General features: G+C 41.0%; 1 protein-coding gene across 2 annotated transcripts; it reads left to right on the top strand.

The window, feature by feature from the left end:
- The first annotated feature begins 3,215 nt into the window (after nucleotides 1-3,215).
- setdb1b (SET domain bifurcated histone lysine methyltransferase 1b) lies at nucleotides 3,216-26,435 on the top strand. 2 transcript variants are annotated; one of them, XM_060870730.1, is made up of 23 exons: nucleotides 3,216-3,416; nucleotides 4,525-4,614; nucleotides 5,062-5,293; nucleotides 6,862-7,067; nucleotides 7,781-7,815; nucleotides 7,950-8,253; nucleotides 8,707-8,908; nucleotides 9,006-9,079; nucleotides 10,171-10,361; nucleotides 10,564-10,693; nucleotides 10,813-11,047; nucleotides 11,137-11,250; nucleotides 11,466-11,781; nucleotides 11,920-12,272; nucleotides 13,130-13,246; nucleotides 13,399-13,568; nucleotides 13,804-14,037; nucleotides 14,151-14,315; nucleotides 23,006-23,184; nucleotides 23,277-23,364; nucleotides 24,182-24,417; nucleotides 24,641-24,729; nucleotides 25,815-26,435. In XM_060870730.1, exons 3-23 carry the CDS (start codon nucleotides 5,064-5,066, stop codon nucleotides 25,930-25,932), a joined length of 3,786 nt encoding a protein of 1,261 aa, XP_060726713.1. In that variant the 5' UTR covers nucleotides 3,216-3,416; nucleotides 4,525-4,614; nucleotides 5,062-5,063; the 3' UTR covers nucleotides 25,933-26,435. The 2 variants fall into 2 exon arrangements, with proteins under 2 accessions (XP_060726713.1, XP_060726712.1); XM_060870729.1 differs by lacking the exon at nucleotides 4,525-4,614.

Below are 26,435 nucleotides of genomic sequence, written 5' to 3'. Positions count from 1 at the left end.
GTTATGCTTTATCGTTCCGAATTGAACGAATTTCCTATAACAGCCACTCTGTATTAATTTGTCATTGATTGCGATGCATGTTAAAGTACTTTTTTTTACTCCATCTTTAAGTCTCATATATATACAGGTGCTGGTCATATCAGAATCAGAACAAATAACGTACAATATAATTAGAATATCATCAAAAAGTTGATTTATTTCACTAATTCCATTAAAAAAAAGTGAAACTTGTATATTATATTTATTCATTACACACAGACTGATATATTTCAAATGTTTGTTTCTTTTAATTTTGATGATTATAACTGACAACTAAGGAAAATCCCAAATTCAGTATCTCAGAAAATTATAATATTACTTAAGACCAATACAAAGAAAGGATTTTTAGAAATCTGGGCCAACTGAAAAGTATGTACATGAAAAGTATGAGCATGTACAGCACTCAATACTTAGTTGGGGATCCTTTTTCCTGAATTACTGCAGCAATGCGGCGTGGCACGGAGTCGATCAGTCTGTGGCACTGCTCAGGTCTTATGAGAGCCCAGGTTGCTCTGATAGATCTCCTTCAGCTCTTCTGCATTGTTGGGTCTGGCATATCGCATCTTCCTCTTCACAATACCTCATAGATTTTCTATGGCGTTAATGTCAGGCGAGTTTGCTGGCCAATTAAGAACAGGGATCCCATGGTCCTTAAACCAGATACTGGTAGCTTTGGCACTGTGTGCAGGTGCCAAATCCTGTTGGAAAATGAAATCTGCATCTCCATAAAGTTGGTCAGCAGCAGGTAGTTATGTGGTAGTTACTCCCTGTTGTCACTTATGTTATAACAGCTACACAGTCAGCCCAGTTCTCTCTCTCTATGCTAATAAGACAAACAAAAACTTATTCAGTCATGCTAAGGAGAAACTAAAATCGCATAATGTCTCTGTCCTTAAAAAACTGTATCAGAAATCTATTACAAAGATGCAAAATCTTTTACAAAGCTCTAAATTTCCTAATAAACTATTCACAAACAGCACCACCATAGCAATGATTGTTCATCTGGTTAAGTAGCAACAATTCTTCTATGTTTATTACTAGCCATAAATATTGTACAGGGTTCAAAACATCAGGAATCTGTGAGAATATGTTGATATGTGACAACATGACAGTAGAAAATACATATGTGTATACACAGTGTAATTATGAACATGAACAGCGTATTTAGTAAATTATAAATACTAAATGAAGCATTTATCTAGTTTTATAAAGTCTGTAGATTGACCACCATGCAAGTCCCTTTCCCAAGTGAATGAGTTGTTATAGAAACAATAACATATTGGAAGGAGAGCATTAATATAAACATATAATTTGTCTTTCTGGTCATCATCTGACCAAACGGTTTTGGCATTAATATAATTGGAATACGCATTTATATAATGCAATGAAATCTTTAGGGCATTGATGTGAGATTATTTAGTATTCCCATATTGCTTGTAGCTTAAGCATCTTACACAGAACTACTAAGCATGTTATATATTTTGCATATTTTAGCACGTCTCCACTGGTGGTGGCATTGGTGCTCCACAGATGGTAGAATGGTGAAGAGTAAAAAGGGCAGGTGAGAGGGTTCACTTATAATACTAGTGGCTTTGCATATGCTGAGGTTGTTGTAAGAGGCATCAGTGGTACAGTAGGTAGAGACCCTGAGATCTTTTCAGCTGTTCTCACGATCCTTTGTAGGGTCTTGTGGTAGATGTTCCCATGCCACATGGTGAAACAGCTGGTAAGGAAGCTAGCTATCTATTATCTCTCGGTAGAAGGTTGTGTGGATGGGAGAGGGAACTTCGGTTCTCTTCAGTCTCCTGCAGGAAGTGGAGGTGCTGCTGGGCCTTCTTGGCTAGGCAGGTGGTTTTGAGAGTCCTGGAGGGGTCCTCTGTCATATGCACACCAAGAAACTTTACTCTCTCCATAGTTGTTCCATTAAACAACTATGCAGTGGTAAATGGTCCATTGAGTCCTACTGAGTCAACAATCGCTTTAACAATACATCTCTCCTCTCTATTTGGAGAGTACGGTGGATGGGAGAAGATATGACATCCTCTGTTGAGTTGTTGTGATGGAAGGCACACGAAAATGGGCCCTGTGAGGTCTGAAGACTGCTCTTTAGGAGTTTCATAACTAGATGCTTGATGAAGATTTGATGATGATTGGTGTGAGTGCAATGGACCCATAGCATTTCTTTGTCACATGAATGATGGTGATGGTCCTCTTGAAGCACACAGGGACAACCCGTTTGGGATCATTGGGATCGACCGATTTCCTGAGAACTCGGCCAGTTATGCTGTCAGAACCTGGAGCCTTCCATGGGAAAAAAGTTTTCTTGATGTCTACTCCAGACAGACGAGAGTTAGGGTGGTCTTCCCTGCTGGCATGTTGTTCTGTGCTTCGAACCATGTCTAGAAATCATTCAGTGTACCTGGTGGTGCTTTAGCTTTGCAGTCAGTCATGGCCCGAATGCCTTGCCACATACAGCTTACATCCTTTGTGTTTAGGAAGTTACCATGGATTCTTTCTTAATAGAAGTGCTTCGCCTCCATAATATCCAGGGACATTGTGTGTGTGTGCGTGTGTGTGTGTGTTCTAGATCACCACAGTCAAGGAAGTTTTGGTAGAAACTGGAGTTTCACACACATACTGGTTAGATAGACAGATATATACATATATAGGCATCACTTAGGATGCACATCATAGCCAATTTGCAATGACACTAAATCTAAAACCTTGTTGTAATGAAGTTCTTCAGTTGTTCCTTTGAGGAACCTTTAATATTTATTAAATAGTGTTAGTCTATCCAAAAGGGGCTACAATCATCCTTATACTCCAGTTTCTACCATAGCTGCTATCTATAGTTGGATCTATAGTTAGTATGAGCAATTTTGGTGGAAACTGGCAACCGTGAAACGTCTGCATGTCGGAAGTGTGAGTTAAGGTCACGCCCATACTAAACTCGTCATGTGTGATTTATACATAGTAAAGCTCTGAATGGTCAGTATAAAGGTCATTCATCGAGTGTCGAATCGAAACAGCGTGCATTGTACTTTTCCGACCCGTATTTCGGACTTACACATTTATGATTGGCTAGAATTTTCTTGATCCGCGTTTATGATTGGATAATTTCCTTTCAAGCTCCTCCTCTATGGAGGCGGGATTTTTAGAGTACGGGTAGGGGAAAAATTACCCGCGATAGACTTGACCGGTTGCATGATGCATAATTAAACCTAGCTAGCAAAAGTCTTTTTGGTGCAAATGGCGTTTTATGTAGCCGTTTTTATATTTGAAGCGCTGTTAAATAAACACGTTGATGTTTGGTTGGTTTAAATAAATGAGAACTGCAGCGATTCAGTAAAGGAGCCTTTGGAGGCCGGACTTTGTTGGTAAGCTACGTTAAGTTAGCTTCCTAGCCACCATAGCTAGCATCAACAATGACCTGAAACCGTCTCCTAGGAAACCAAAGTTTATTACAACTGCTTTCTTGATGATCTGTAGAGGATTGTAGCTGGTGTCGTGTTCGTTAGAGCATGTTTACTGATGGGGTGTGTGTGTGTGTGTGTGTGTGTGTGTGTGTGTGTGTGTGTGTGTGTGTGTGTGTGTGTGTGTACACATACATACGTACATACATACAAACAAACATGTACATGTGTGTGGATCCTTAACATGAGCCAGTAATTATGTGTGTATTGATGGTCTTAGTGAATAATGCACACTATCTGTACAGGTTCAATGACCTTCCTAAATCTGCATCTTAGCCTAATAAACAATCAGATCAGTGTCAAAATAGTGCCCAGCACCACAGGTACTGATTACTAACTATGACGCCTGATGTCATGTGTGTCTTGATGTTATCATACAACATTATTTTGATAATGTATCATATCACCCAGCCTTTAAACCCAGTTGCAGTGTAGATTAATAAAAGCAAGCCAGTTTTAGACTCTACAGTTATAACATCATTTCAGATTCATTTCTTTACTTTTCATGCACTATGAAATCCCTGTAAAGTTTCAGCTGAATTGGGACAACAGTGTGTGAGATTCCAGGTGTCCTCCATGTCCGTTATTACAGTGAAAGAGCCTCTAGTTATAACTAATTATCTAATGATTAACAAGAGGTTGAAGTGCATGACTGCATTCTGCTGATGACGATAATTAGTTTGATCTGAGCAGAAACGTAAAAGTTTACTTGATTTGTTTACATTTTGTCATCGACGCTACCAGGTTTCTAGAGCTTTCTTATTTTCTCCTTTCCATCCATTTCCTTTTTCTGATGTTTGTATTTATTTGTCAATTTAATTGTGGTCTTCCTTTCCGGTTCATGAGTGCTTTACATCTTGTTGTATAGCCTCTACACTTCTGTCTTCTTTGTTTTGGTTGGCCTTTTGATGTATGGTTTTTAGTATATCAGTAGTTTCTTTCTTCAGTACATTCCAGATTGTTGTAATGAAATGCTTGTGCAAAGTCTGATTAATTTTTCCTATTTTCTTAGGAATAAAATGGTTTGCTTGTCTCCCATGGAAGCTCTCTGGTCTTAATGTTGGTTTAACAACAAACGTAGTCTTCACAGGTGAAGCCCCAGGTGAAAACTAACCATATTTTTCAAAGCTATTCTTTGTTTAAAATAAATACGTAAATAAATGTTTATTATTATAATGGAACACACCTGAGCAAAAAGAAACACCTTTTAGTCACGTGTTACAATATATTTATCACTAGAAAAATAGGTGGGTTCAAACAAAAGTCGTCGCAAAATTTAAGTAATTTGCCTTTCTGTTCCAATACTTTCTGAGGTGTCTGTAAATTTTTGTGTGCAAAATCTTCAGCCTTAAAAAACCCACTTAGAAGTCAGTCTGTGGCAGTGGGTTAAATGTAACCCAGTTTCCTAGTAACAGGTCTTATGCAAAAACGAGGTGGATGAAGGCTTTTGCTCGGCCCTGGAGCTGACTCATGCTCTCTCTTTCTCACATTTTTGCGCTTAATTAGTGTGAAAGTGAAGCTTTTGTGTCACTCTGTCTTTCACTGGTAGGTATGGAGGTGGACGCGTGTTTGAACTCGGCTCTTGACACAGAGCTGGGGCCTGAGCTGGAGGAGGAACTTGGCGTTTCTCTGGATGAGCTGCGCAGATGGATTGAGGAGCAGGTGGACAGCAGTGAGGTCGTGCTGCACAGGAAGGCCCAGTTAGCCGAAATGAAGGACTGGGTCGAGCAGAAAGAAAAGGACATGGCCAGTATAGACACACTCTGCTCCAATGCATCAGAGTAAGTTATGTGTGGATGAGAAATAAACAGTCTGCTCATTTATGCAGTTATCCAATCATGCAGCGGCAGCACAATTCATGAAATCATTTAGATACAGGGTACGACCAAAAAAACCTTACTGTGCAAAAGTTTTGTTGGAGGAAATGGTTTGTTTATAAGACAGATCAGTGGAAAATGGAAGGATATAGTAACTGAAATAATCCCTCCATACTACCATGTTGGGCAGAACAGCTCTCAGCAAACACAACATGGCGGGTTAATGGATGGGTTACAGCAGAAAAGGACCATATCAGGTTCCCAAACTGAGGATTAGAAGCAAAAAAAAAAAAAAAAAATCCCTCTGTCTTTTTCCAATCTTTATCTTTCCACTTTTGTTCACTCTGTACCCATGATAATCTCAGATTCCTGTTCTTGGCTGGAAGGAGTGGAACCCAATGTGGTCTGTTGTTGTAGCTTATCCACTGCACAGTGTGATGATTTGTGCATGCTGAGGTGCTATTCTGCTTACCACAGTTGTAAAGTCTGCTTATTTGAGGTACTAAATCCTTTTTGGCATGACAGCTTGCAGAGACCCAGCCATTTTCTTCTGTAGTCTCTTATCAACAAAGCATTTCCACTTACATAGCTGATTTTTGTTTTTGTTTGTGTGTGTGTTTCTGTGTGTGTGTTTCTGTGTGTGTGTTTCTGTGTGTGTGTTTCTGTGTGTGTGTTTCTGTGTTTCTGTGTCTCTGTGTTTCTGTGTTTCTGTGTCTCTGTGCCTCTGTGTCTCTGTGCCTCTGTGTCTCTGTGCCTCTGTGTCTCTGTGCCTCTGTGTTTCTGTGCCTCTGTGTTTCTGTGCCTCTGTGTTTCTGTGCCTCTGTGTTTCTGTGCCTCTGTGTTTCTGTGCCTCTGTGTGTGTTTGTGTGTGTGTGTGTTTGTGTGTGTCTCTGTGTTTCTGTGTCTCTGTGTTTCTGTGTCTCTGTGTTTCTGTGTCTCTGTGTCTCTGTGTGTGTGTGTGTGAGTGTGTTTGTGTGTGTGAGTGTGTTTGTGTGTGTGAGTGTGTTTGTGTGTGTGAGTGTGTTTGTGTGTGTGAGTGTGTTTGTGTGTGTGAGTGTGTTTGTGTGTGTGAGTGTGTTTGTGTGTGTGAGTGTGTTTGTGTGTGAGTGTGTTTGTGTGTGAGTGTGTTTGTGTGTGAGTGTGTTTGTGTGTGTGTGTTTGTGTGTGTGTGTGTGTGTTTGTGTGTGTGTGTGTTTGTGTGTGTGTGTTTGTGTGTGTGTGTTTCTGTGTGTGTATTCTTGTGTGTGTGTGTGTGTGTTTTTGGATCCCAGGAGATCAGCATACCAGCTCACTGGGTACCACTAATCATGCAGTGGTTTGTGTTAGTTGTGAACATTAACTCAACATTTTGAACTCTGTATGCAATTTTATGCCTTGTGCTTCTGCCCAATGATTGCATACTTGGATAAGCGGTAAACAGGTGTTTGCTTATCTGCAAATATACAGGGGTTTTGCATTGTCAGAATGTTGACCTATACAGTGTGTTCCTGCTCTGTTTGGTGTTTGCAGTCAGCTGTTTGTGCCTTTCACAGGTCTGTAATACAGTGTGAGGTTCTAGTGAAAGAGCTCTACACTAACATAGGTCTGGAGTATCGGGAGAGCAGCTCAGAAGACGAAGGAGTCGGCGGAGGACACGCTTCCGAGGTCATCGAAATCAACGACGACGAGGACAACGATGAAGACGACGATGACGACGACGAGGATGATGACGACGACGACGTCATTGCCGTGGGCTGTGGTAGGTCTCTCGTGTGAGAGGAAATACATACACGGAGTGTATCTACGGCCTTATAGCTGCAAGATTCATTTATTCTTTTGGACAGAAGGAGAACATAGTTGCATCCCAAATTATGTAGCGTACATTGTGCATTTACACCGTGCACTACGTACACAACCTTCTAGTGTATGAATTTCAGAAGGGCAGTATAGTCACAGTTGGAACCCTGACTTTTTTTTTTTTTTTTTTTTTTTTTACTTGCCCCAATTATGAAACAGATTCCCAGTCAATGGAAGATGTCAAACATTGAAACTGTTAAAAAATGAAGTCACACAGCTTGGACTAATTTAAAATATATTTGTCAGCTAATTTTTCTATCTTGGCCATCATGAAAATATTTCTTTTATCGTCCAGCGTCCAGTAGGTGCCTAGAAACTCCGCTCCCTTCCTCTACGTACGCAAAACTGTGAATGTGAGTGATGAGTCCATGAAGTGTCCAGAATTCCATACTTCATTTTTTTTCAGTTATAGAAGTACATCAACTGGTGCTTGGAAACACAAAAAACACACACATGCTACGTACTAATTACAACACAACGGTGTAGAATAGGGCATAAGTATGCTATTTGGGACGCACCTATTGTGATCGATCCTCTATTTTGTATCATGGTTCTTGCAGTTATTAGTGTTGATTGATTGGGTTTAATACAAACCGTAATAACCTTGTGTTTCAGTGGTTCCACCAAAGAAGACGCCAGTCAAAGACTCGGTAAGAGAATGGATACCGGTTCATCGTGCTTTACTTTATGAAATTATGTCATAAAAACCCTTTAAATACAGTATTTTCCCGAGTTATTGCATACAATTTAAAGACCTGCTGTGTTTGAAACTATTGTACATTAGCTCATGGAAGCATCAGCTGCACTTCATAGATCTGCACAGCACGTGCAGAACCTGATGCAGACAGTCGGTAAATCCACACCGTCCACGGCGATCACGCCCACTAAAGGACTGGCCCCGCCCTCTCCATCCCGGGGCTCCATGTTGAACATTCCAGCGGTGTTCATGTCCTCTGGCCCCGCACATGCACCCACTCAACCAAATCCAGCTCTAAAGCAGGACGTCATGAGGCTCAACATGAGCATTCTGGGTAAAAAACGCACCAAGACCTGGCACCGTGGAACCCTGATAGCTATTAACGCAGTGGGTAAGGTTTATAACATCAAGTTATAAACAAATTTATAAATCGATTTATGCAGTCAGTGTTAAATGAAATTTTTTAATTATTTTCATTTTTTAATTACAATAAACTTTTAATTTTTTAATTTTAATTATTTTTTTTCTACTTTGATTTTTGAATCCTAAAGCACCTTGCAGATTTTTTTTTCCTTCTTGGGTTTGTGCAAATGTAATGAGGTGTGAGTTCTGTATAAGCAGCTTAGAAACATGCTCACGTTATAAATCCCACTTTATATCTAGGATCTACGCTGAGACTTTTCTTTTTTGACATGTCTACGTTTGCATGCTGTCACTGAGCAACGCTGCATATCATCATCTTTTCTGACGTTAATCCAACAACACTCACTGTACTCGGGTATAGTTATGTATTTGTTTCTAACATTTAAAAACTCCTGCACACTTCTCATATTTCATGTCACAGGCAACGGCTTTAAGTACAAGGTGAAGTTTGAGAATAAAGGGAAAAGCCTGCTGTCTGGGAACCACGTGGCGTTCGACTATCACCCGACATTGGAGAGGCTGTACGTCGGCGCTCGTGTTGTTGCCAAATATAAAGATGGCAACCAGGTGTGGCTGTACGCTGGCATCGTCGCCGAAATGCCCAACAGCAAGAACCGTATGAGGTAAGAATGATGAAATATCGCTGAAATTTTGTCGAAAAAAATAATTCTTGCGAAAAGAGAATTGCTAGAAATAATGGAGCTGATGTCTGTCTTTCAGGTTCCTGATCTTTTTCGATGATGGCTATGCTTCTTATGTAGCCCTGCCAGACCTCTACCCTGTTTGCAGACCCTGTAAGTGGTGTTCTAGCGAGTCATTTCTTCCTTTGCCCTCTGCTCCACGTGCCCAGAGCCCGACTCGATTGAACTGAACTCAAATCATTTTCTATATACTGTTGGGGGGGAAAATAGGTCATCAACACGTCAACTTTTCTTTGAAATGATTTTAAAAGTTCCAATTGCAGTCCAATTTACATGAAAATTTGATATCATTTGATATTAACTCAAGAAATCTACACAGATAAAGAAATTCTAATAGTACAATCGATAAAAGGTTCTATTTTATAAAGTGGAACGACAGCTGATTTCATTAAATAGTCCTGCCGACAAATTCGAATCAGCTGCGTTAGAGTTTGAAAGAGTTTTTTTTTTTTTTTTTTGCAAACACACTAAGAATACAAACATCTCATGATGGGTAGAGATAAAGAGCTTTCCCAAGTCCTACGACATAAGATTATTGCGCGGTATAACGACAGCACCGGATTTCACAACTCCTGAATGTTCCTGTAAGCACCATCAGAGCCATCGTAGGCATCGTGGAAGGAGCATCGCTCCACCGTCAGCCGGCCATGCACAGGAGCTCCTCGCAAGATTTCTGATTAGTGATTTAGTCAGAAAAGCAGCCCAAGAACCACTCAGAAGGAGAGTTCTGAGAAGGAAAGATTTGGAGGCAGCAGGTACTCCACCACCACCACCACCACCACGGCTTTCATGCACACTCGCCTCAGAAGGCTTTATAATGGAATCTTGAAGCTTGTTTGAAGTTTGCTGTACAACATTTGGAAAAGCCTGTGAATTACTGGGAGAGTAGAGCTGATCTTCTCAGCATTTACGAGCCCATTTGAGTCTCATTTGCACAGGTAGGAGGTAGAACTACTTTTTGTGTAGAGTTCTTGAGGTAATATCAACGTCTGGTAGAAATGATGTTTCGATACTTATTTCCCCCACTGTACGCGTGACACCCCAAGGAGAACCTCACATCCAATAATCTAAACTCTAGTACTATTTAATGCTGAGGTGTCAAAAATATGTCCTAGACCCAGAAATGCGCGATGAACGCTAAGGAAATGCACGAACCAAACGAATGTGTTTCCGTGTACGCTCAGTGCAGAAGACATGGGAGGACATCGAGGACGAGTCATGCAGGGATTTCATCGAGGAGTACATCACAGCGTACCCGAACAGACCCATGGTGCTGCTGAAGCCGGGGCAGATCATCAAAACCGAGTGGGAAGGGACGTGGTGGAGGAGCCGCGTGGAAGAAGTGGACGGCAGCCTCGTCAAAATGCTCTTCCTGGTATGAGACGCTTTGCTTTGCTTTGAGTTACTCGTCGTGTTTCTGTTTCCGTCCCTTAATATCACCACGTTGTAACTGAATAAACAAGGACATGCAGGACAGCTATTAAGCTGTGTGGCTTTGTGAGTTATAATAAGACGCCTATGCAAATTTTCTTTTAATGCATTTATTAATTTTTATGTCGCTTGGTTGTTGCATGCAGGATGATAAGCGCAGTGAGTGGATCTATCGTGGCTCAACACGCCTGGAGCCCATGTTCAACCTAAAAATGAGCACAGCCAACAACCAGGAGAAAAAGCTGGCTGGGCAGCAGCGTGCGCGGCCCAACATGGGTAACAATCTGTTCTGTTCTGTTCTGTTCTGTATGTGATGTGTGGGATTTTTATGTTGTTTGGGAAAAATCATACATATCTGTATATGTCTAACCTCTCCTCTGTTCATCTGTGTGCAGGAGCTATGAGGGTTAAAGGCCCTGTGGTACAGTACACTAATGAAAACAATTTACTAGCCAACCGCGCTGCAGTCACACAGTCTACACCACCTCGTCCACAGATTACTCCACAGCTTACTCCACAGCTTACTCCACAGCTTACTCCACAGATTACTCCGCAGCTTACTCCGCAGCTTACTCCACATCTTACCCCGCAGCTTACTCCACATCTTACCCCTCAGCCCATCCGTGCTGAGTGAGTACTGCCCCTACTCTGTACGAACTCTTCAACATTACGCCCCAGATTTCGATTTATATACCACTACCTATGTCTTTTCTCTGTAGAACGCAGATGGCTAAAAAGAGCACGTCCCCGTATGTCCCTGCCGCTCGTCAGATTGTCACCGCTGACCTCCAGCTCAAAACTGTCGGTATCCTTCCCCAATCCACAAACTCCAGGTTAGCAAGCTCATCGTTAGCCGCTCCTAATACTTCGTTTCTTCACACGGCCTTCATAAGTTTCTAATTGTCAAGATCTTTAATAAACAAGATTAAATCCTGTTTCAGCTTCATTTGCAATTTGCGTTTATGCTTTACAGCAAATTCGGGTTTCTTTTTAAGATAATACTAAATAACGTTAACCCGTTTTTGTTTAAACCTTCCTTCTCTTTTAGGCTTTTCTTCCTGCAGTCAGGGCCAATGCAGACCCTGACACCCATCGCTCCGGCTCCCCAAACCTTGCCTCCTACCATAACTCAAATGACTGCCATATCTACCATATCTCCCTATGCGGGTGAGCGGATTCCTCAGGAGCCGTCGTATCAGGCCCCTAATGACCGCCTCTTCTACATGGCACACACCTGCACACCCGATTGTCTGAAGCGCATCCGGCCCACGCGTCCCAACCTCCACCGGGGCCGGAACCCGCTCCTCACCCCGCTGCTGTACGAGTTCCGCCGCATGACAGCACGTCGCCGCCTCAACCGCAAGGTCAGTATGTAGCATGCGATGCTTTGTTTTGTTGTTTTTCAAGACAAAGCTTTTGGTGGCCTTTCTTCCTCTTTTCTCATTCTTCTTTTTGTTTCTTCTTGTATCCATGTCTTCCCACATCCTTTCCCCCTCTCTCAGATGTCGTTCCATGTGATCTACAAGTCCCCGTGTGGCCTGAGCCTAAGGAACATGTCGGAGATCCAGCGCTACCTCTTCCAGACCCACTGTGACTTCATCTTCCTGGAGATGTTTTGTCTGGACCCGTACGTCCTGGTGGACCGCCGCTTCCAGCCACAGAGACCGTTCTACTTCATCCGGGACATCACAGCCGGCCGCGAGGACATTCCTTTGTCCTGCGTCAACGAGATTGACAACACGCCCCCACCCAGCGTGGCTTACAGCAAAGAGCGCATTCCAGAGGACGGCGTCTACATCAACACCAGCCTCGACTTCCTGGTGGGCTGTGACTGCACCGATGGCTGTCAGGACAAGTCAGTGTCTCACTCACACGCAGGCTCACACTGAAATAGTGCAGTTCACTCTAACGCAGTGCTCTATTCACAGTGTTCATTCAGGATTGTTGGTGCATTCTTAAGTAGTAATTTGCATATTCATATTGGAGTACTGAATCTTGGCTATTTCCATAAAGAGAGCTTTGTTTAAATTATTTATAACGAGAAAAGAAATAATTCATTCATTCATTACTTTTTTAGTAAGCTTTTTCTTAGTCATGGTCTCGACGAAGCTCAGGACAACCAGACACAAGGCAGGAATACATACTGGATAGGACACCAGACGGTGCAATGGCAATGATAATATTTATACTAATGATAATTCATGACACTCTCAACGCTGTCAGTTTTGTGTAGAGTTTTCAAGACTTCTTTGCTTTCTTCTCCATGGATTGCACCGGTGTTTCATCATTTTGGAGGATACAGATACGAATAGGATGCCCCTTTTTTTTATTTATTTATTTATTTTTATTTTCTTCCCAAAAAGGTTTTCAGGGCATCTGGATGAGACTAGAGGTGTGGTGAACTGAGATATAGAAAAAACTCACAGTGTGAGCAGGAGCGAGGTCTTTACTGTCATGTATGAAGCACATGCAACGCATGTAATAACTACATGGTTTGGTCCTTGTGCTTAAGGCTAGTGCTTTGTTTTATATTTTAGGAAACAGAATGTAGAAATGATCACAAATAAATCTAAAAAGTGTGTGAACCGCTTGCTGTTTTACAAGTGATTCCAAGGGAATAATAGTGGGGCTCATATTTAATCTATCAAAATGGAGCAGGAATCTGGTCGTAAGAAGATTTCCAGGGTTCGAACGTATTAAGTTTGTTTGCAGGTCAAAGTGTTCCTGCCATCAGCTGACCCTCCAGGCCACAGGGTGTACTCCTGGCGGACAGATCAATCCCAATGCTGGCTACAATTCCAAGAGACTAGATGAGTGCTTACCTACTGGGTTTGTATCGCTCTCTTTTTTTTTTTTTTTTTTCTTTCTCACTCTCACACACAAACACATGAGCTCACACTTCAGTGGCGTACAAATAATAAAAAATAATCCATCAAAACGATCCTTATGCTTTTTTTTTTTTCTTTCCCCCCCACGTTCAGGATATACGAGTGTAACAAGCAGTGCCGATGTAATCCTCAGATGTGCACTAACCGCTTGGTGCAACACGGCCTCCAAGTGCGTCTGCAGCTCTTTAAAACCCAGAATAAGGGCTGGGGCATCCGCTGCCTCGACGATGTCGCCAAAGGCTCTTTTGTCTGTATCTACGCAGGTATCGAACAAGCTGCTCTGGATCCCTGTTGTCTTTATTTTGTTGTCAAATATGAGTAATGAGCTCCGAGATTAAGGATTTGAGTTCAATTCTCAGGGCTGTCAGAGAGGAGCTGTGTCTGAATTGTGTTCTGATTCCCCATCTCTATACTTTTTGGAACACATAAGTGATTGACTGATTTGGTACAAGCACGCATTGTCTTTTAAAAACTCTTATCATTCCATGTCTCTCTCAGGGAAAATCCTTACAGATGACTTTGCAGACAAGGAGGGTTTGGAGATGGGGGACGAGTACTTCGCTAACCTGGACCATATCGAGAGCGTGGAGAACTTTAAGGAGGGCTATGAGAGCGAAGCACACTGTTCAGACAGCGAGGGCAGCGGTGTAGACATGAGTCGGGTTAAAATATCTTCATCCCAGCAGAACAAAAATGGCCCCAAGACAGAGGACCACAACATCGGTAGCAAAGGTAAGAGCTTTAGATAATAAGAGTTATCTAAAGAGTAAGATAAAGTTTTTGTGGAGTTTTTTGAGGAGTACAGAATCGAATAGCTTTTGTAAAAGTGAGATATTTTCTGCCAGGACAAGATTCTTCTGACGAGGGCGAGAGCGACGACGACAAAGACGATTCAAACGGCGATGAGAGCGATAGCTCGGATGACACTTTTGTGAAGGACACGTACTTTTCCTCCAGCTCGGTGTGGAGGAGCTACACGACTCGCCGACAGGCCAAGGGCATGAAGGAAGGTGAGGCTAATGCTTGAATTGTTTGACTTGGATATCGATGATGACGGACTTAACCAGATCAAAGGCCCGTCATGGTGGATGTAGTACATACACAGTCATATGTTTTCATAAGATGTTCATTAATCTTATGAAAACATATTCATTAATCTGCTATGTTAGAATTAGTGTTCATTTTTATAAGAAGTGTTCTAATGGTTGTTGTCGAACGGTCGGTTCCTTCATATAGGACTTCTCTAAAAATTGCTGCATCTTATGTATGAATTACTTTGTCAAGTTTATGTTTAAGTTTATATATTTCCATTACACACACACACACTGCATGACAATGAACTCATTTTGTACTGGGATCAAGGCAACTACACCAATTTTATTCGCATTCGATTATTACTGAACCTTCAACATTCAGTAGTTCAGCTCGAGACACACAGAGGTATTGTTCATTTTTACATCAAAATAAACGTGACTATGTTTATATCATTCATTCGTTCATTCATTTTCTACCGCTTATCCGAACTACCTCGGGTCACGGGGAGCCTGTGCCTATCTCAGGCGTCATCGGGCATCAAGGCAGGATACACCCTGAACGGAGTGCCAACCCATCACAGGGCACACACACACACTCTCATTCACTCACGCAATCACACACTACGGACAATTTTCCAGAGATGCCAATCAACCTACCATGCATGTCTTTGGACCGGGGGAGGAAACCGGAGTACCCGGAGGAAACCCCCGAGGCACGGGGAGCAAACTCCACACACAAGGCGGAGGCGTGAATCGAATCCCCAACCCTGGAGGTGTGAGGCGAACGTGCTAACCACTAAGCCACCGTGCCCCCCTGTTTATATCATTTTTAAAAAAAAAAGGCTTTTGAGTAGTATCTTATTACTCAGGACAGGGATATTCAGTTAGTTGGTCCTGAGGACTAGTTCATGAAAAACCTCTCAAACGAGGGGTCGGAGAGATCTGGCTTGCAATATGAGTGATGAGACAACAACATAGGAGCCCATGGGTTGTGTTTTTGCACCTTTAGTCACAAAAAGTAAGCTTTTTTTTCTACATGTAAACATGCTAGTGTTGTATTTTGAAAATCAGAGAGCCATCTCGCACTTTTTCATAATTCAGTAATGTTTTCACTGTATTTCACTGATTTCTAATTATTTATTTTTATTTTTGAAAGAAATGAACAGAAGAAATGATACTAACAATAGTTCTCATGTCAACTCGCCTAACGTCACATGACTCCTGCTCTGTGCTGGAACAGACACGCGTCACTTCTTAGCTGTAGGGTCTGTAGTCCGACTGATCTAAATTTATTCTAGAGATGTCTTTTTTACAGTAATGGCCGGAACAAATTACCTTGCAGGCCAGGTACGGCCCATGTTCGGCCAGTCGAATAGCCCGGTCTTAGGAGTTAGTCAACACCTGATAACCTCCAGAGAAACTTCTCTTATTTATACAGGTAGCAGAATTTAGAAGCAAATGACGTGCATACACACACACACACACACACACACACACACACACACACACACACACACGCGATACAGCTACATCATTCTGTGCTGCATAAAACCTCATTATAGTTCAAAAATTACTAGATGCCCTTTATCTAATTTTTAAAGAGAAATTTTCACCCTGACTTTTATTTTGGCACCCAAATATAATACTGTTCATGTTAATCATCCAGTTTGGCAGCCTAGCCAAATTAGTGAGTTTTCTTTTTCCATTTCTGCCAAAACGTCATTAGAATATATAATATAATATAATATAATATAATATAATATAATATAATATAAAAGGCAAAACATCTGGCCATCGTCTCTGATGTGCCCTCATGTGTTCATCTGATTGAACACGTGTTCTCTTCTCGTCTGCCTGAAGACCTTGACGTGTCGCTTTTTTTCTAATTGGGCTTTTTAACAGATTAGTTTATTGCCAGGTTATCAGGCAATATCCATTAACTCCCCATGGGGCATAATGAAGTGGAATAGAAAGATTGATTGAGTTTTTGTCATGAAGAGTTCAATTACAGACTGACTGTGAAGTGATGTGGAGGTAATTAAGGGGGTTTATGCAGCTGCTACCTGCGCAATTATAAAATGACTTTATGTTTATCATCTCTTTCATTTGCAGTGATTCTCTCGTCTCCTTTCACTCCATGGACAGAATTTTAAGCTCTTCTTTCATCTCTCTCTCTCTCTCTCTCTCTCTCTCTCTCTCTCTCTCTCTCTCTCTCTCTCTATCTGTCTCTCTCTCTCTTTCTTTGACTCTCACACTCACACACACAATCTTGCGTACATTCTGGTCAAGAACATCAGTTAAAGTTCACATCAAACATCTGAACCACAGTGAAGTTAACCGTAGCGAGGTTGTTGGTGGCAGATACGCCTGGATGAGCATTACAGAAGATGCTGAAGGCTTGTTGAAACAGCTTGTTGGTGAGAGAGCAGAGCAGAATAGTGACTCAAACAGACACTCTTTTTACAAACACGGTGAGCTGAAAAGCATCTCAGATCAGGTAGAGGAAACTCAGGAAACTGAGACCATAGAAGCATTTAGAAGCCTTTATTATCGCCACATATACATTCCAGCACAGAGGAATTATTTTCTTCACATACCCCAACTGAGGGGGGGTCAGAGTGCAGGGGCAGCTATGATACAGGAAGGGTTGAGGGCCTTGCTCAAGGGTCCAGCAGGGGCAGCTTGGCTGTGCTGGGCCTTGAACCTTGATCCTCCGATCAACAACCCAGAGCCTTAACCAGTTGAGCCACCACTGCCATCATGAGCACAGTCTCACTCGAACTAGACAGGTGAAGACCTAAAGAAAAGACCAGGTGTAAAGACAAACGTCTATGTGGACGCATCTCTTTAAAAATAAAGAGACGATCCTAGTGAAGTTAAAAAGGTATCAGTACTTGAACTTAAACCTTCAAGTGTTTAGGAGAAAGGAGGTGAATTTCTGTAGCAGAAGAGAAAATGGCAAACGGTTGAAGATTGAGAAGAAATGTGTTACAGATTGTGGATGATGGAGAATTAATAAGATATTTCTATATATCCAATTGAGTGATTCAGATTAAGAGTGATTCAGGAATTGAAAGAAACTCAGAGCAAGGAAAAGCCAAAAACTGAGTATGTTTTTTTTTTTTTTTTGGAAGATTGTGTGTGATTTAGGGTTAAATAAGTATTTACTATTAAGCTAAATTAAAGGTGGGGTCTCCGTTGTTTGAGCCAATGTTCACATTTGAAATCACCAAAACAAACACGCCCCTAACCCAAATGGGTCCCACCCCTGTTTTGATAGCTCCGCCCCATACATACACCAGACAAGTATAACCCAGACAACTATTATGGCGGAACCTGCTGGGGCGGCTGGCCGAGGGGATATTTGTATCAATAAATGAACTCAATGAGTAATACTATGGTAATACAAATGTGTTTTTGTAGTACTGTGTATTGTACCGCGAAAGGTTTATCTCCGTTTCACGCGGAAGATGTTCAGTTCTCTCCAGCGCTGGAAAGCTGATCCTATATCAACACGGGTCTTACTTCTTGCCTTATCGTAAGCCTTTCTTCGCTTTTCGTTTTTAACCGCCATGTCAATGTTTCTGCTAATGTCACACATGCGCACTGAACACTCTCTCCGCCCATATTGACAAGACACGCCCCTTTCTGCTTATTGGCTACAGATTAGTTTTGTTTTTGTTTTGTTTGGTGGCCCAACACAGTTTTCTGAAGCATTTCTCAAACAACGGAGACCCCACCTTTAAAAGCTCTGTGAGCTGATTCTTAGAAGCTTGAAGAACATGGGCCCTGTTCCTTTTATATATGTCCAGTTTGGGTGAGTCTGTGCCCAGACTCATATTCTATAATAACATTATTATACATTTTGGTAACTCAAAATCAAATTCTGGTACATCTTCCTCAAAGTCTAATTGTCTGCTGGTTTCAATGACATTGTCTGTAGAGTGAAATTAACATATGGAAAGTAATATTTTCCTATGAACCAAGCTGTCTCTGGAATTATACAAAGTAAAGTAACCTTAATTTCGAACCGAGTGTTATCATGTGGTTATCATTAACAAAGATAGAAAAGTGATCATGAGTTGTGGTGGCATGTTTTCCTGTGTGAAACTATTACTCTTGTAAAATTATTGTGGACATGCGTTAGATTGATTTCACAAGCCTCATAATTAGTCTGGGGTGCCCCAGATAATGCTTGTTTTTCCGAGGCATCAAACTCGCAAATAAAACCAATGTAGTTTTGTCACAGCGTTCTATGTCCAATCCTCGCCATTCTCCTGATGGTAACTGTGTGATAAACCTAAAAGTCCCTGAAGTCCATTCTTTAATACATTCTTCTGTAATATTCCCAAATTGTCCATACTTAGAATCCTTTCAAACAATTTTTCCAATCCTTACAAATCCTTGGGATTATTTACTTGAAGATGTTCTCTGAAGAGGTGATGAACTGGTTGCAACAGCACTGTGATACCTTAGGAACGCTTGAAGATGTTCTCTGAAGAGGTGATGAACTGGTTGCAACAGCACTGTGATACCTTAGGAACGCTGTTGTCAAGAAGACCTTATACATTCCTCTTACCCTGTTCATCTGGGTTTGGAGATCCTGCTGTAAGGTTCACCAAGACCAGAACATGGATCCATTGTAGATAAGCACTTTGGGACAGCGTTGGGCACTCTTGTATCTTTAATGCTGTCACGAGAGCTGCCATCCTAGTCCATCTGCCACCCCCACATCTTTATTTCTTTTTGACCTGAAAAACACTTGAAAACATAATGAATTTATCCCCCCCCCTTTTTAACACAGCACACAAAAACATTGCAAACACATACAACATAAACTTGCCTATTTACATGGACCTTATGACTGCCATCAGATTTTTATGATATCAATGGATCTATGTGGAATGATCTCTTACCAGGTTGTTGGTTTTTAGTTTTGTGGCAGAGCTTATGATGTGAATCACTGCCTAGTCTCTCACAGTGAGCAGACCATGGGTCCTCATTTTGGTAATTCTTTACCACAACGTCATCGCTACTTTCAAATTTGTGATGGTGTACATTCTGACCAGAATGCATTTTGTTTTTCTGAGTTTGCCAAATTTGTTGAGTGGCTCGGGTGAAAAACAGCAGGCAAGGAGTTACACAGATTTTTGAGCTCCTTTCTCAGTCTGTTTACTGTAGCCTGTAACTGGTTTAAATCTGTTTTGCGGCCTGTTTTCTTAAGGGAAAATTTGCATTCCCTTGAAATATGTCCCTCCTTGCGACATGAATAACACACCAGGGGGTTATCAGGGTTACGAGAGGGTAGTCTTTCCTTTCTATCTCCAGTAGTGTAGTTCTCGTTTTTCCAGGAAACCTGGCTGGCTCTTTTCTTATTGAGGTTTTTCACACCTACTGCTGAAACAGGATGGGATCTCTTTGCGTTAGCATTGTTGTTGAAAAACTGTGTCATTTTAGCAATGATGTCGTTATAATCAGAGAGATGGGTTACAAACATTGACACAGCAGAACGGGTGAGTGAATCACATTTGTTAATCAAAGCGGATTTAAAACTGACATCATTCGGTGTGATGTCAGGATTGCCACTGAAAGTTTTAAATGTCTCCAATAATCGCTCTGAAAATGCCATGGGGTGCTCCCCTTTCCTCATGTGCACATCCGATATTTTATCCCAGTCAAAGGACATTACACCTAGGACTTCAAGCAGTGCCTGTTTCCTCTCTAACTTATTGGCAGTTCTAGTTTTGACTTTCTGATTTAACGCTCCAGACAAAGTGTCAGGAAAACACACAGTTAACAACACACACGCATCACCATCTGTAAATCTGGAAATGTCAACATATAGCTCGAAAACTTTTAGAAAGTCTAATGGATCTTGTTTGGCAGGATCAAATTTACCAATACTTTTAATCACAGCTTCGAGCTCATTGTGTTTAAACCCTCTGACCATAGTAGAGGTCATTGGTTCCTCCGCTCCTTCATTAGCACACATAGTTGTAGTCAAGTGAATTGGGGCCATGGGGAACTTAACTGTACAGTCAGAGTATTGACTGCTGACTGACTGAGAATCTCTTTCTGAGTTCTCATCACTGACTAACATTTCAGGAACCTGATTGCTCCACATGCCACATACAGATGTTTTACTGATGCTAGTTTCAGTTGTGCCATTTTTTAACAGAAATTGACAAGCAGACTTTGCTTCCTCTAAATCTTTGAACAATGTTTCCACAGACTTCTTTCCAGAGTATTCCATTAATCTGGTAATCTCTTTTAGAGATAATCCCATCATCTAGTCTAGATTGCAGTTGCTCGTTTTCAGCCTTTAATGCATTTAAAGTCTTTCTAGTGACTTGGTACGATGCAAGAACTGCTTGCAGTGCATTGGCAATCTGTCCTTTTTTGTTCTTGGGCATTTTAGGGTCATTTTCAAACTTAGAAATAGCCCACTCATACGGTTTATCAACAATGTTCTCTATTCCATCAAACATTCCCTGAGAACCGTGTTTAGCGATGTACTTAACAATCAGCTGTTCCATTTTTACAAACTCACAGCTTTCCTTAAATCTTAGTCTTACAACTATACACAATTTCTGTGACTACAGGCTGTCTAGTTAACTGTTAGTCTATTTATTCACAGCTCCAGTACTTCGGACACAAATGAACAAAACAGCCACAATACTTCGGGCTTTTGAACTCAAAAAGTCTCACTGCTTCGGACACAGACACACTCTGTCTGGCCTCGAGTTCAACTATAGTAACACTTAACACTCACAACTGTACCACTCACAAACACTCACCAACATTAACACTCACAAACAATAACCCTCACAAACACTTTCAGACGCAAACAGTAACACTCACAAGCTCACAAACAGTTTAAAATGTAACACAGTCACAGTACGTCGGACAAAACCACAGTACGTCGGGTTTTATTTATTATATTTTAAAACAGTCTTCTTAGCCCCAGCACTTTTGGACTTAAAACGTTAGTTTAACACTGTCACAGTACGTCGGACAAAACCACAGTACGTCGGGTTTCTTTGCGTTTAAACCTACCCGTTTACTTAACCACAGTACATGGACTTAAAACGTATGTTTAAAATACTGTTACAGTCTGTCAGACAACACCACACTACCTCGGGTTACACTACCTTTAAACTCTACAGAGCCGCGGTGCGTCGGGCTCTTTACACTATTACTGTTTCAGTTACTTTAGAAACACTTTTAGCTATAATTCAACTGCCACACTGCATCGGGCTGATTCAGTTACTTTAGAATCTTAACAGAATTATAACAAACGCACAACAAGTTTCAGTTACTTTAGAAACCTATCAGCTTAAGCACTTTGCTTCAGTTACTTTAGAAACAACAATTCACATACAACTCTGTCACCACACTGCGTCGGGTTAATTCAGTTCCGTTAGAATCTTAAACAGAAATGTACAGAATAGGCTTAACAATAATAATAACTCCTCCTGCTTATGATCAGTAAACTCTACTCTATGTTCTATTCTACACTAAAACATTTCTTTTCTAGGTTTTTTTAAACGAGGGGGTTCCCTGAATCAAAAAAACAGCGTAAAAGAAGAAAATTACGCTTTTCTTACCTTTCCCCACTTTTTTTTTTTTTGGAATCCTCCTGGCTGGCTCGCCAATGTAAGAAATAAAAAATGCATAGTGTAAAAATAAGACGATGATGTTGAAGATCTTAATGAAGAACAAGAAGTTTATTCCAGCATAGCAGTGACAAAATACCTGACGTACTTTGGGTTCATCGGAGTCAATAAGAACCCAGAACAAATCCTGCTCAAGCATTATATACAGATTTCCCTTTTGGTAATTTAAATGAAGTTCCGCTTTGAATGTGTGTTGAGTGTAAGAATTAAATGTCTCCCAAATGGCTGGGCTAGACCTTGTTGTCTAGCTGATTGTCTTTAAATGTTAATCATGGTCACGTACACCTTGTCTTGGTATTTTTACAATTGTTATCAACCAAGTGGTCACTTTAAATGGTAATCGCAGTCACGTAGACCCTTTGTTTGTGGTAATGCTTAATGTCCTGCTGCCGTTCCCATGTTTATAATTGAATCAAGTTTATACATTTAGAGTCCTAAACGTATTACCTTATGATACTTAAACCTTTTTAGGAATGAGCTCATTTAGATGTGTACCTTGGAGTGGAATTTGGGTGCAATTTCTGTAATTTCTTACATCTGATAGAAGTGGAACCTGATCGGTTGTCTTCTGCTGTTGTAATTCACCCACCTGAAGGTTTAATGTTGTTGTTGTAGCCTTTAAATCAGCAGTTTATGAAATAACAACCACCACCATTCCACATTCATAGTCACAGAGATCAGACATTTTCTTCATTCTGATGTTTGACGTGTACGTTAGCTGAAGTTCTCGACGTGTAGCTGTACGATTTTCTGCATTGTGCTGCTGCCACGTGATTTGTTGATTAGACCAGTGCATGAATGTGCGGGTGTGCAAGGCAAGGCAAGTTTATTTGTGTAGCACATTTCATACACATAGGTCATTCTAATTGCTTTACATAGAAATTGGAAAACAGTTTATAAGAGAGAGAGAAAAAAAAAAAGCCGTTCCTGATTCAGTGAGTGCACATACCGATTAATTCAGTATTTCTTCATCCGTTCTTCTCCCTCTAGAGAGTCAGGATAGCAAGGATGGGATGAGCGTGTCAGCTGGAGGAACAGAAGACAGGAAGCCACCGCCTGTGCCAGAGGAGTGTGGGAAAAGTAAAGTGGCCTCATGGCTGACCAGCCAGTCCTCTTCCACTGCAGCACCGAATGTCAAAATAGAGGGAGGGATGAAGACAGAGAAGAAGGTGAAAGGACATCAGCTGCATCTCTGTTTTTCTCTACTTGCTATTTTTCCTTCTTCCAATCTCTCTTTTATATTTTTCACCCCCCCTTGCAGGATGTGATGACCCTCTCCGACAGCGATGATGTGCAAACTATCAGCTCAGGCTCTGATGACAACAAAGAGCGTGAAAAGAAAACTCAGGGTAAGAATGAAGTCTTCTCATGAAATCAGGAACTTTTATGTGCAAAGAAATGAAAAGGTTTCGTCCTGATTTTTCATGTTACGTATTATTGTATTATAAAGGTCTATATTTTTAAACACCTCTTGAGCCTTAAAACCAATATCTCCGTAGGTTTGATTTGTAAAATGCTTGTAGTATTGCAGACAAGTTCATTTCTATCTAGAGATACATAAGCTTTTGTGCAAATATGAAGAACAGAAGCTTGGCGTCATTTCTTTCTTTCTTTTTTTTTTTTTTTTTTAAATCTTCTGTCACATGAATTAGATCAACCTTTTAAGTCACTCTTTTAAATCTATAAAAAAAAAAAAAAAAAATTGAAAAATTTAATGTTCGTGAATTGTCATTGATGACATGACCTCCGATCAACAAATCTTTTTAGACAAGTTTCCTCGTCAGAAACGATCGGCGCTATTGCTTTTATTCACACCAAGTATAGGTGTTCATTGAAATGCATGACTACCAGTTATTGTACTTTATATATTTTTTTTTGAAATTCTAGGAATTTCAAGACATCCGTACTTCAACTGCAGTGCCTGAAAATCATTATCTTAGCACGATTGGGTTTTTTGTTCTTTGCAATCTGAGAGATCTAGATTTGCCTTTTCATGGAAAGATTTAACAGAAAGCCGAGTTTACGTAATAAGCTTTCTGCTTTGTTAATGACTTTTTTTTTTAAATCAGACAAGCAGGACTTTTCTTCTTATTACTTTTCTTTGACTGTTTAATCTCTTATCCCTCTATCTTTATTTCTTTCTCCCTCTTTCTGTCCCTCGCTCAGCTGTGGTGAAGAGGCAGGTGGCAGTGAAATCGACGCGAGGCATCGGTTTAAAGTCTTCACACAGCATGATGGTGAAAACGGGCGGTGGAGGAACCGGGGGCTCGGCAGCCAATCAGGGCCAAGGAGGCGCTACCTTAGACAACGGTTCCAAAAGCACGCGGCAGTTCTTTGATGGAGAGGAATCATGTTACATAATCGATGCCAAACTGGAGGGCAACCTTGGACGCTACCTCAACGTCAGTACTGATCCTCTGATCTTGAGAGGAGGAGAACTTTTTTTTTTTATTTCAGTTGGATTTATTTCTCAACATCCTAATTCTACCTAGACTTTAATTCGAGCATGACTTCATACAAAGCCGTTAGTTTGTACCGGCCACGTGCTACCGTTTAGGAGGAATTTATTCGAATGTGGTTTTCTTTATTTTCACTTGATCTGTTCGTTGTCTTCTTGTTTAACAGCATAGCTGCAGTCCTAACCTGTTCGTCCAGAACGTCTTTGTGGACACTCATGACCTGCGATTTCCGTGGGTGGCCTTCTTCGCCAGCAAGTATGTTCTGTAACATTTACACCTTAGTGCTGTTGACGTCTCAGATTTATAATTCAAATACTTATGCACTCGCTCTAATTACGTTATCATTGAAGTATGCTAACGTTATCATCTAGAGCCCTATTCGGACGGGATTAGTTTTACGTGGGGACGTGGGGGTAAAGTAATTATTACCAGAGCTTCTTGGTGATTTTAGTCCCGTCCGAATGTGCCATCTCGGTAATCATTACGGACAATGTCAGTAAAGATTACGGCGACTTTTACCTTCTGTAAAAAGGACCGGAAAAATTACCTCAGGTAATACTAATCCCGTCCGAATAGACCCGTTGTAAATATGTACGGTAAAATTCCGTTATTTCCTGTTTAAAAGTAGTTTTTGGCGCGTTTTGCAAGCATGGAGGCGCCATGTTGTCTGTTTGTGCACGTGATAACAGGAAGCAACGTCATACGCACATGACGACAAGGAGGTTACTGTGGTGCGTAAAGTGAGTTACCCCTCCCACTTCTGATAGTTTTACTGAGATGTCTTGTCCCATGCGAATTGGCCAATTAATATTACAGACGTCCTGAGGTAAAATTGCATTACTCCACGTCCCCACGTAAAACTAATCCCGTCCGAATAGGGCTTAAGACTTTTCCTTTTCTCTTAAACAGCAACGTTTTTTAAAAGAAAAGTGTAATCTTTGATAAATTGAGGCTTCTGTTTATTTTATTTAACAGTAATGAAAGGAGTCTCCTCAGATTTACTGCATTTACTGTAACAGAGATTAATAAAGAGATTAATAAATTAAAGATTGGGATTGTTGGTAAATTTCTGGGGTGTATGAAATCTGAACGATGTTAATACCCATTTTAGGTCTGTAACTTCACGCCTCGTCATGTTTTATTCCTTACTTATCATCTGATGCTATTTTTCTAGATTTTTTGTTGGTGTGTTGGTACCTTTGCAAAATTAGGAGATTGTTAGAGGAACATCGAAAACAGATCAACAGAGATATAACAACGTAGATATAACAATAGATCGTGGACCTGTTCATGTACCGTGGCTTGTCTGCGCTAACGGCTTCTACGCTTTGCGTCTACAGGAGAATCCGCGCAGGAACGGAACTGACATGGGATTATAACTACGAGGTCGGCAGCGTGGAAGGAAAAGAGCTGCTCTGCTGCTGCGGTTCCACCGAGTGCCGAGGACGTCTGCTCTAACGCATACTTATAAAACACACACACACGTGGTTACAGGTTATTTACATTCAGACCCACACGTCGTCTCTGCGTGTGATGTTTTTCTGTCTTTAGGAAACTACATATTTGTCATTAGAGGACATGGAGTAAACTGATGTGAATGAAATATGACGTACGCAGTGGAAAATGTCAGATGCTCACCGTAGCTACAAAATTACCATAAATTTCATTCTTTCTTCATTCAACTCTGCCTTAAATCTAAAAAAAAAGGCCACACTTTGTTGTGCATACAAAATAATTTCCTGCATTTCATACATTTCCACGACAAAGCTCTTCTCCAAGCCTTTCTCTCTGATCTTTTATCAATTAGTGTTGAACGAATCAAACTTTTACTCGTTGTGTTTTCTTTGCTTCATTTTTATAAGCCACCAGGTTTTGCGTTGTCTGTGTATTCCGTATTTGTCACGTTTGTAAGGAAAGACCAAACTCTACTGCGCAGCATAATAAATTTTTGTTCATAAGCA

The sequence above is a fragment of the Tachysurus vachellii genome, chromosome 5 (genome assembly GCF_030014155.1).
Source record: "Tachysurus vachellii isolate PV-2020 chromosome 5, HZAU_Pvac_v1, whole genome shotgun sequence".
NCBI lineage: Eukaryota > Metazoa > Chordata > Actinopteri > Siluriformes > Bagridae > Tachysurus > Tachysurus vachellii.
This window is presented reverse-complemented; position numbering and strand designations above follow the sequence as displayed.

Excerpts from the sequence above, each read along its gene's own strand:
- setdb1b (XM_060870729.1), top strand. The coding sequence starts at position 5,064 with ATGGAGGTGGACGCGTGTTTGAACTCGGCTCTTGACACAGAGCTGGGG. Across the intron at positions 7,068-7,780 it reads CGTCATTGCCGTGGGCTGTG|TGGTTCCACCAAAGAAGACG; the intron begins GTAGGTCTCTCG and ends CTTGTGTTTCAG. Across the intron at positions 11,251-11,465 it reads CCCCAATCCACAAACTCCAG|GCTTTTCTTCCTGCAGTCAG; the intron begins GTTAGCAAGCTC and ends CTTCTCTTTTAG.